The sequence below is a fragment of the Amblyraja radiata genome, chromosome 1 (assembly GCF_010909765.2).
Source record: "Amblyraja radiata isolate CabotCenter1 chromosome 1, sAmbRad1.1.pri, whole genome shotgun sequence".
Classification (NCBI taxonomy): Eukaryota; Metazoa; Chordata; class Chondrichthyes; order Rajiformes; family Rajidae; genus Amblyraja; species Amblyraja radiata.
The window spans coordinates 141,684,890-141,696,560 of record NC_045956.1 but is presented as its reverse complement, the minus strand read 5'-3'; the positions used below and the strand labels follow the sequence as shown (position 1 = coordinate 141,696,560).

At 40.7% G+C, this 11,671-nt stretch overlaps 1 protein-coding gene across 4 annotated transcripts in view; it reads left to right on the top strand.

The window, feature by feature from the left end:
- Positions 1–2,656: 2,656 nt before the first annotated feature.
- The window catches only part of zfr (zinc finger RNA binding protein), a 61,668-nt gene continuing 52,653 nt past the window's right edge, over positions 2,657–11,671 (top strand). The window contains exons 1-3 of one of the 4 annotated variants that reach the window (XM_033031876.1): positions 2,657–2,823; positions 3,675–3,763; positions 4,019–4,100. In XM_033031876.1, the coding sequence (XP_032887767.1) occupies positions 3,727–3,763; positions 4,019–4,100 (119 nt within the window). In that variant the 5' untranslated portion in view covers positions 2,657–2,823; positions 3,675–3,726. The remainder of the gene's footprint in view (positions 2,824–3,674; positions 3,764–4,018; positions 4,101–11,671) is intronic. The other 3 variants (XM_033031859.1, XM_033031852.1, XM_033031867.1) reach the window with 3 other exon arrangements.

Sequence of the window (11,671 nt, the reverse complement as noted above, 5' to 3'; positions counted from 1 at the left end):
GACCGCGAGCACGGGCTTCTTCCTGGTGTGCAGGTACAGTCATTCACCCACGTTATTTTAAGAAGGAACTGCAAATGCTGGAACAATCAAAGGTTGACAAAAATGCTGGAGAAACTCAACAGGTGAGGCAGCATCTCACCTGTTGAGTTTCTCCAGCATTTTTGTCCAGCCACGTTATTTAGTAATTTGACCCCGTCATTTAGGGATATTATATTAAATTTTTTTTAAAGTTTGTGTGATGTTTTCTTTTTCTCCTTCAAGGTTAGTTCTTCTGTTTGCTTTTATTTGCTTCAGTTTTATTTAGTGTTATTTATTCACGTTGTGGTTGTAGCTTTTGAACAATTTAAACGTATTGGATTTTTAAAATTCATATAAATTCATAGCGTTGCCCGAGTGCCAAATCCCTTCAGCTGTACCTGCAACTGAAGCTACGGGTGGATTAGTAGACCTTGAAGAGGCATTGACACTTATTGACATTTTATGTCGAGGGGTAATAGAGAAGGGCTCCGGACCTCAAGCTCACTGACTGAATGATACAGACGTCCTGACTGAAAATCACACCCTTCCGTTCAATTATTTTAGGATAAGCCTTTCTTGAAAACATGCTACTTTTTGCTTTGCCCATTTTCAAAATATAGAATTTTGAATTTGGCGTTTGATTGGTACAAGAAGACTACAAAGCTCGTAATATCTATTTTTTTACACACTGTAACTTTCTACATTTCTACTTTTAGAAACAGAAACATAGAAAATAGGTGCAGGAGTAAGCCATTCGGCCCTTCGAGCCTGCACCGTCATTCAATATGATCATGGCTGATCATCTAACTCAGTATCCTGTACCTGCTTTCTCTCCATACCCGCTGATACCTTTAGCCACAAGGGCCACATCTAACTCCCTCTTAAATATATGGGTATGTATGTGGCAATTATGGCTCGTGGAATTTTCTCCCACACTACTAGTTATATTCGTAACAACATATTTAAATACGTGAAATTTTCAATCTTTCCCAACCCCTTAAAAAATGCCTGAAGAAGGAACCCAACCCTAAATGTCGCCTAGCCATTCCCTCAATAGATAGACACAAAATGCCGGAGTAACTCAGCGGGTCAGGCAGCATCTCTGGAGAGAAGAAATAGGTGACGTTTTGGGACGAGATCCTTCTTCGGACCCTCCATAGATCCAGCCTGACCTGCTGAGTTCTCCAGCACTTTATGTTTTGCTCTTAAAATAAATCCGTGGTCCGCTGAAGAAACAACACGATAAACCACTCTGGAAGTGCAAGTTTTGCTGTACACTTCATACTGTAGAACACATCATAATACACCTTGAGTGAATTAATGGGGTTAGATAAAAAAATTTAAATCTGTTGTCTAGAATTAATTGATACCCACCCTATGTACCTTATATCAGATTTATATTTGTCAATTTTTTGGGCCCGATTATTTGGCGGCCAATCAACCGCTATCTCTAAGGGGGTTGCATCCAATCACCGACCAGCTTCCCTTAAAATTCCCGTCCAATCAACAAATTGGTCTCCTCCCGTCCAATCAGCCGCTATCTCCAAGGACATTGTGTCCAATCACATAATGCGCTGGTCACTCGGCGGCCAATCAGACACAGTCTCCGAGGGGCGTTGTGACCAATCACCGACCTGCTTCCCTCACCAAAGCAGACGATGGCTAGAGCCAACACACAGAGCGAGAGATAGATAGATGTAAGAAATCAGCTATGACATATAATACACAATAAACTGTATTACAAATACACAATAAACAAGTTATGCATTCTTGTACTCTTACATGGGTATGGCCGCACATAAAATAATCCCCCCCCCCCAAGCCTCATGGACCATAGCGTACCCCTAGTTCCGAAAACCCATTTCAATCACTGGTCCCTACCCACCAGCACTGATGAAATCTCAGCAACCTGAAAGGTTTACCCTTTCTTTTCAACAGATGCCTACTTGATCTGCTGATAATTTTCAGCATATTGCATTTTTATTTCAGTTTTCGGGAATCTGGGATTGTCTTTTTTCTTTATCCACTGTTTCAAGTTGTCCAGTGCAATAGTTACAGTAGACTAATACAATATGATATATTGGCGGTTCTTGAGCAGAGCACATATTAGGCATTGTTTAGAAACAAGGATCTGCAGATGCTCGTTTACAAAAAAAGACATTAAGTGCTGGAATAACTCAGTAGGTCAGGCAGCATCTCTGGAGAACGTGGACCAAAGATCCTATAGCGGAGCTATAGGATCTTTGACGTGGACAGCGGATGGTTTGGGTCGGGACACTTCTTCTGACTGGTTGGGGAGGTGGAGGAGAAGAAAGCTGGTAGAGAGGAGGGCAGGACAAAGCTTGGCAAGTAATAGGTGGATTGGGGTGAAAGTGAGATGGTTGGACAAGGGCAAGAAATAAAAATACATAAGATGCGAGACATTGGGTGATAGCAGCGTTTACCTGTGCAAAACAGAATTACTGGGATAGCTGTTGGGCATTTTAGAGCAACGTTTAGAAACAAAAAATAATTGCATTGCCGCAATATAATTTATTGGCGCACTGTAATACTGACAGCAAAAGTGGGACAGACCATGCTGCCCGGTCTCCTGAATACGATTGCGCAAGAAGAACAGTAAATGTGTGAGCTTCATTTCCTGGAGCTGGATTAAGATTGCAGGCTGCGTATTTGCGAAGGTCAGCCCCGATGGAAAAAAGACCGTGACGCTGACTGGGATTTGTTTGAGATGAAGAGACCAGCTGCAGCGTGTTTCTTTTCACAGAAACAAGGAGATTTTTATCTTTTTATAAATATACATAATCGGTGAGTTGTTTTTTTTCTTCAAATATCCGTTCTGGTGGGGGAAGGAATTCAGAGGCATCAATCAGTACATTGAATGGTGATCTTGACTGCTGCACCGACCCTTGTCCCTGTTCGCTGGAGAAAAGGTTTGGATTTCCGCTGCAATTTAGTTCACTGCGCTCTCAGGGCTTAGGGTTTTGGCTTGTTTGGGTGATAAACAAAGGTATAAATCCTCCCTTTTCTTTCTTGTCTGCCTATGTTTTAAAATGGAAATGCTGGCATTTTAAGCTGTGCTTAGATGCAAGGAACTGCAGACCACCGTTTACAAAAGAAACGCTGGAGTAACCCAGCAGGCCAGGCAGCATCTCTGGAGAACATGGATAGCTGATGGTAGACACAAAATGCTGGAGTAACTCAGCGGGCGAGGCAGCATCTATGGAGAGAAGGAAGGAATGGGTGACGTTTCGGGTCGAGACCCTTCTTGAGACAGATGGGGGATAGGGGGGAGAAAGTTGGAAGAGAGGAGGAGCAGGACAAAGCCTGGCAAGTGATAGCCGGAGGAAGGAACTGCAATGCTGGTTTAAATCGAAGATAGACACAAAATGCAGGAGTAACTCAGCGGGACAGGCAGCATCTATGGAGAGAAGGAAGGAATGGGTTCAGGAAGGAACTGCAGATGCAGTTTTTTCCTTCGCTCCATAGATGCTGCTGCACCCGCTGAGTTTCTCCAGCATTTTTGTGCACCTAGGAAAGAATGGGTGACGTTTCGGTGATGGGCGGGGCGGGTATCCCGGGCGAACTACAACTCCCACAATGCCTTGCCGCGGCCACGCATGCGCGGCTTCCCCTGACGGTGACGTCTCTCTCCACAGGGCACAGACTTGAAAGGTAAAAGGTCGTCGTTGGTCGCCGCACGGAACCCCCATGATTCCTATATGTCCAGTTGTTTCTTTCACCTATGGTAAGCGACAATTTATATCTTTCAAAATCAACTTTTTAAATAGGGAGATAAAGGTGGTGGTTTTGGGGGCTTGTTGTGGAAGCCGCGAGTAAAGAGCGGCTGTTTATTTTGTTCTGCTCCTGTTTGCTGTGATGTACGGGCACTGAGTGACTGACGATGTTTTACTGGTCTCTCCCTTCTCCCCCCTCTCCTCCTCATCCTCCTGCTGCTGCTGCTGCTGCGGCGACTTGTTTGGGCGCTTCTCCTGGTGCTCAGTGCCTGGCCGGCTGGGCGAAGATGCCAAAATGGCTACCAGTAACTACTTTGGATTTGCCCATGGTGGTGCTGCGCAGTACAGGTACGTCCCCGCCGCCGTCGCCGCCGCCCTCATTGCACGGCCTTCCTCACTCCCATTCAATCCAGTGGCCCTCCCCTCCCTGCCCCATGCAATCTGCCCGTCTTCCCGCAATCCCCTTTCATCATCAGCACACAGACCCCACCTGAACTGCAATTTTTATAAAAACAAGCCGCCCCTACTGTCAAAAGACTTGTTATTTTTCCTCCTTTGTTGTGCATAAATTAAAACTCCCTCTTGCATAGTCACAAAATGGCGACATGGTGTGCGGTCTCGAATAATGTGCGGTTGCTTTCGTATGAAATGTTTATTTTGATTAGAATTAAACACGAACGGCCAACCTCTTGCATCTCATGTGTATTTCCATTTGATTTTTGTTTTAATAAAAAAAGAAAAATCGCCTTGACTTTCTAACGGTAATTCAGTCCGTTGCCTGAGGATCTTGTATCATCAAACAGGTGCGAGTTGGACAGTGCAATGTGGGATACAGCGTCAGGAAATCGGAGTCATAGTTTTCACTGACATTGGGCTCGGGGGGGAAAAATACAACCCATGTTCAACATTCCCATTGTGCAATTAATTGTTTTGATTATATGTTTAACGGTTCAAACTAATGTTTAACATATCATTTGGATCTACTCCGAATTCGAGTTTCATCGTAATTTTAACTCAACGTGACATTGGCAGGCTTTGAAGTATTAATGTCGCCTAGTGTAATCTGATACAACGGCATGTACATTATTTATACCGAGTTTCAAGTACTTTAAATACGATGCAATTCGCACTTCCCCTACAACGACGAGGGAAGGGATAAATATTATCTTTGAAATCAGGCTTAGTTGGAATCATGTAATTCGCAGTACCAAAACATCTCCTTGCCATCTCTAATCTACCATGTGATTTCTCAATGGATATTGTAATACCTATTTATTTTTATTATTTGAATTTAGGAGGAAATGACAGCTGAGAAGTTGAGCCTCTAATGGAATAATATAATTGATCCTTATTCCCTTCTGTTGGACACTCTGTTTTATTTTAATTCCCATATATTTATAAAATGGTTCATGCCAATATCAGGGGAGTGGAAGAAAGCTGGAAGAGGGGTGGGGGAAACCCTGAGCAATGGAAGGGGGGGGGGTGTTGACTTGCAGGTAAGTGGATCCAAGGTCAGAGGTGAAAAGCTAAAAGGCTATGAGATGAGGAAAGAAGCAGCATGAAATATGAAGCCATAGGAAGGGATATAGGTGGAAGGGGGAGAGGAAAGATTGGGGTAACATTGGGTGTGCATCCAGTTGGGATACAGGGGAGGGAGGGGGCATTTGTGAATTCCCTAAAAAAAGTTAAATGTTCATAACCGAAGATAGCCACAAAAAGCTGGAGTAACTCAGCCGGTCATGCGGCATCTCTGGAGAAAAGGAATAGGTGGTGTTTTGGGTCGAGATCCTGTTTCAGATTGTTCATAACTATTGGGTTGTAAACCACCCAAGCAGAATATGAGGTGCTCTCCCTCCAGTTTGTGTGTGGCCTATCTATGCCAGTGGAGGTGCCAGAGGACAGAAAAGTTAGTATGGGAAAGGGAGTTAAAATGGCCATCAACTGGGAGATCCAGTAGGCCTTGCTGGACCGAGTGCAAGTGTTCAGCGAACGGTCTACTCGTGATCTCACTGATATAAAGGAAGCCCCACCAGGAACATCGAATGCAGTAGATGAGGTTGGAGGAAGTGCATGTGAAGCTCTGACCACCTGGAAGGACTGCTGTGTTCCATGGATGGATGTTTAATGGGAGGTATAGGGACAGATCTGCTGTGTTTGCTGGTGAATGCACCTGGGGAGGGGTGCTTTGGGTGTGAATGGGTGAGTGAATTGAGTTGCAGAGGGAGTAGTCTGCAGAAAGGGTTGTGGATGGGTAGGTATGACTGGTGGTGGAATCATGTTGAAGGTGTGGAAAAGTAAAATTGTTGTGCACAATTCTCATCACTAGCAGTATCAAGCTAGTAATTTTTTTCACAACAAATAAATTACTGATCACAAATACCTATATTGCTTTTCACACCCTCGGTGTATCTCTAAATACGGGCAATGTTAATAGTTCTGTGTAGTAGGGTTTTTTGGGGTTTTTTGCATGAAAATTGGGGTAGAGCTTTTGTGTGGTGACGTGTTACCAGATGGAAGGGGAAGAATGCAGGTCGAGGCTCGGAACAAGTGAATGTGGGTGTGATCTGCCAACGACTACTATTAGTGTGAGAATAAAAATAACTTTGATTGACAGTAACAGTATTGGAGATAAATAGGTTGTTCCTAGGGGCTCACCAGTTCTAGTAATCTTACTTCATTGATTACTATGATTCGATAAGCAGTTCCCAGAAATCTTGAATGGATGAATTTGTTCTTTGGTCAATTTAAATGGTTTTTCAGGACAACCTGATTACTAGGCAAAGTGAGCATGTATGATATTTAAATGGTCTTTTTGACAGATTGATATCTGGTTATGGGTTTCTACCTTTTTTTATGACAGTTCATAAGGTTGTATCATTAATACTCAGCTATTCCAACCTCATTTGTTGATTTGAGCTTGTTCAAGACAGCCATGAGCATATGGAAGTGTTCACCAGATAGAGACTGTAGATGCTGGAATTTTGAGCAAAAAACAAACTGGTGGAGAAAATCAGGTGGGATCCTTCTGACTGATCTGTCTGAAGAAGAGTTCCAACTTGAAATTTAGGTTCCTGAGATGATGGGTTTGTTATAGGAGAAGAAATTGACTAAAATGTGCTTGTACCTGCTTGAGTTAAGAAATAGATTGGCAATTCAGCCTTTAATGGCTATTGGTCATTCAGTAAAATCCCGATAGATTGTTTACTTCAGCGTTAGTTTCCCGTACTAGACCCCTTGTCCCCTGATTCTATCCAGTTTTTTTTAACCTACTTGGCAACTAAGCTTGGACCGAAGAGAAAATTTGGCCAGAGAGTTCCAAAGATTCATTGCTCTTTGGGTGATACAACATTTCCTTTTTGGCCATAACGAAACATGAACTCCATATCTTATCATATTAAAACCTTTTGGATATTGTCATCACGATATCCAGTTTCGAAGAATGAGAAATATCAATAATGACATTCTCAAAAGGGTTGACAAAGTACATGCAACTTCAATGTTTTTTGGGGTTGGGGTGTATAGAACCGGGAGTCCCTGTCTCAAAGCAAGGGTCTAGCTATATAAACAGATTAGAAGTCTCTTCATGTGGAGGGAAGTGAATCTTTGGCATTCTGCGCCCTGGGGAATTGTTGAGGTTTAGTTGCACGGTATAGGTGACCCTTGTGTTACAGGAGGGGGGGCAGAAGAATTGCGTTTCTAGAAAACGGTACCTATCATGATTTTCCATAACATGAAGCCAGGCTCTCTATATTATTTGCCTAGAAACAAGTTGAGAATTAAATTGGGGTTTGTTTATTTTCTTTATTTACAGATTCTGAGAGAATTTTATTCTGTATCTCAAATTTTTTGCAATGATTTGTGAATTTTGTTGGTGAATTTCTGTTACCCAATGGCATAATGTGGGGTCACCTGCATAATCAAGAAAGAGCAATAACCTTTTTTAGATATATTGAATTGAATTGAATTGAATACCTTTATTGTCATTCAGACCTTACGGTCTGAACGAAATTTCGTGCCTGCAGTCATACATACAATCATACAATAATAAACAACAATAAACACAAATTAAGACCACCACAGTGTATCCTCCAAGCACCTCCTCACTGTGGTGGAGGCAAAAATCTTAGGGTTACTGTCTCTTCCCTCCTCTTCTCCCTCTGCGCTGAGGCGATTCCCCACCGGGCGATGGCACAACAGTCATATAAAGGGAATCGTGGAGCATGGTGTTAAAGTGAAAGGTCAACCACAATCTGACTGAATGGAGGCATAAGTGGTCAAATGAATATTTGTTTTGTACATGTATAGGTTGTGAAAATCAGTGAATTGCCATTAGTATTTGTATACTTTGTAAAATGTATACACAATCTTTTTACATTTCAAGAATGTTGTCACACACTGCACTGCATCCCATAATAGATAACTGTTCCATTGCTCTTGTGATTGGCATCTCTCTTTGCATTTTATAAACTAGAGCTCATCCAAAATTGTGTCGCTTGCATTCTAACCTACATCAAATGCTGCAGATTGGTGATTTGGAAAAACACCTTCATTCTAATTATTTTAAATTGCTATAGCTCCTGACTACCCTCAAAATTTATCTTTGGTTTCACCTCCTTAACCTTCCTTGTTTTTCATTACTTATTCAAATGGGTTTCCCTTGTAAATATTTAAAAAAAAAATTTACACAAGTCTCTTGGCATTCCATTTCCTTTGGCCAAATTTGTATTTGGTAACCATGGAAGACAAGTTAAATTCTGCTACATTGGTTGTGTGTAAATTCACGTTTGAAGTCTTAAAATTTAGAAGAAATTGAAATTTATCAAGGGTGAACAGGAAAGGTTTAGAGGAATATGGGCGAAACAAGGGCATGTAATGTAGGTGGGGCATTTTGGTTGACATGGGTATGTTTCTGTGCTCTATAATGCTGACTGTATGCCACTTCTAATTCTGATATTTTGTTATTTAAATGCTTATTTTCCATTTTCACAATTGACAGTGAAATAAGGACAATGGTGTTGAAGTGTTAGCAATATAAAATAATTATGTACATCTAGAACAGAGCATGCTTGTAATTCTGCAAAACCTGATGGACACAAAAAGGAAATTGTCAATGTAATTTTCAGGTTCCAAAATATGGTAAATTCTTCAAAATGACTAAAGTAGCTGGTAGCTCAACCCTGCACAAACTGGATTGATATGATATCAAGATATGGAATTGAGTAATTGGTACTGATTTGTGAAGATGTCCTCTTGCACAAAATATAGTTCAAATATTAAAAATGTAGTGAATACATTTTCAGCTATTTGTTTTTTTAAAGTGTATATTTGGCACAGCTTGCGGAAATCACACGTATATAGCAATTAAAGTATAGGTGGTGTTCCTGAATTTGGATGACAATGGTCATCGTGGGTTACCTTTGGGACTAATTTGATTCAATGTATGCTTAAGTGATGATATAAAGTAGAGGAATTCAATCTTTTGTTCTGTACTGTACCAGGTCAGTAATCAGTTCATTCTCAATCCCAAATCTCCCACTTTTGCAGGTATCACGTGTTCAGACATGCTATCTACAAGTGCTTGAGATAACCAGATTTTCTTGGTTGAAGCAGAGTTCCTTATAACATGCACAGCTCTTGCTTATAATTTCTCTTCCTAGTCTCTGTATCTGATGGCAGGTAATTTTGTAAATCAGAACAGTAGTTGAAGATGCTATATTTAAGAGGGAGTTAGATGTGGCCCTTGTGGCTAAAGGGATCAGGGGGTATGGAGAGAAGGCAGGTACGGGATACTGAGTTGGATGATCAGCCATGACCAGATTGAATGGCGGTGCAGGCTCGAAGGGCCGAATGGCCTACTCCTGCACCTATTTTCTATGTATCTATAAGATTTCAACTACGGTTTCGACCCGAAACTTTGCCTATTTCTTTCGTTCCATTGATGCTGCCTTACCCGCTGAGTTTCTCCAGCATTTTTGTCTACCTTCGATTTTCCAGCATCTGCAGTTCTTCTTAAACAGTAGTTGGAGTGTTTAGGTAGTACTGTATCTGTTGAGGGATAAAACTCAGAAATTTTCATGAGGATTATTTAATAAGTGCTCACTGAACAGAAACCAAGTGCTGGCTTGAAAAAGCCAGCGAACATTCATTTCTCCCAAGTTAAGCTTTATGCTATCTAGTTTTCAGACGAGATATACATGGTTGAAAAGCATAACAATAGTGATACCAACTAATAAACCTGAAGCATGGATTAATATTCCAGAGAGATGAGTTTAAGATTCAGGCTGGAGCATTTTAGAAATGGCCAAGCACCTTTCTCTGTTTATGGGGAATTAAATATGCTAATATTGTCAACAATTGACTTCTATGAACAAATTAATGCCGAATCTTTACTTTAAAATGACTGATTTGTGCTTTGATTAAAATAACAAACTGAAATGCCCAGGCTGAATATTGTAAAACCTGGTCATAGTTAAAATTTGTTCAATCTTTATAGCTGAGATGGCCAGCATTTCCAGCAGTCACATTAAAGCAATCATACTTAAGAAATCTTATTTATAAAATGTCCATTGACATGCACGGAAGCAGACAATTGGGTCCAATTAATCCATGCTGCACATGAGCCTTCACTCCACCGAGTAAATGTAATCTTTTCAACATATCCTTCTACTCCTTTGCGCCTGTTGCATTATCCTCACATGCATCTTTTGTTGTTTTGCATTTCAATTGTTATTTGGTATTAAACCTTCCTTTCTAATTTTTAGCCAAAGCATTTTCTGTGGCAGGTTCAATTTCTTGGTGTTATATCTTAGTTAGAGTTTAGTTTATTGTCACGTACAGAGAAAAGCACTTGTTACGTGCTAACCAGCGAGTGGAAAGACAATATATGATTAAAACCGAGTCAATATCGTTTAGTGCAAGATAAAGTTCAGTACATTCTGATCAAAGATAGTCTGAGGGTCTCCAACGAGGTAGATAGTAGCTCAGGACTGCTCTCTAGTTGTTGCTAGGATGGTTCAGTTGCCTGATAACAGCCAGGAAGAAACTGTCCCTGAATCTGGAGGTGTGCATTTTCGCACTTCTATACATATTCCCTGGTTGGAGAGGGAGTGACTGTGATGCGACTGGTCCTTGATTATACTGGCGGCCTTGCCAAGGCAGTGTGAAGTGTAAATAGAATTAATGGAAAGGAGTGCTTTGTGCTTTGTGGAAAGGATGTTGGTTTGTGTGATGGTCTGGGCTGCATCCACAATTAATGCAATAATACAAATATATTAATTGTATAGCATAATCAATAATACAATACGTAAATAATCAGTGGAGAAATATTGAGGCACAATTAGAGATTGGTGTAAAAGCTTAGTCAGAACTAAGTTTTAAAGCTTGTGAAGGAAGCTAAAGGTAAAGTTCGGGGAGAGAATTCCAGAGCTAAAAACCTATTGGCTGTTTTTATTATGATTTTTATTTTCACTTTTTCTTCCTTCTTGCTTGAATCTTTACATAGGCAAATACATCCACTCACAATATTACCTTCAGGTACTACTCATTAAAATTGTGCTATTGCATTAGAACCCAATTCTCCTTGTATATAATTTCTCACAGTTATTTCTTGGATTATTTTCAGATTGGTGTGATGTAGGCTGAGAAGCATTGGACCAAGTGAAATAGGTATTAGGTATGTTTTGGGTATCCATTATAGCAATACAACCTTTAAAGTTGTCTCCTTGAGAATTTTCCTCACTGGTCCAGCCCCAAACTCTTTATTAAAAATTAAAAAAATTAATTTAAAAAAAAGCCTATTTGAATATTATTCAATGTTTGCATTAGGAATTTTTTTGCTGGGAATTGACCAAATTGGTGCTTCAAAAATGCACAGCAGCTTTCAGTGCAAATTAGTTTATGATTGTGTATTTTGTATACTT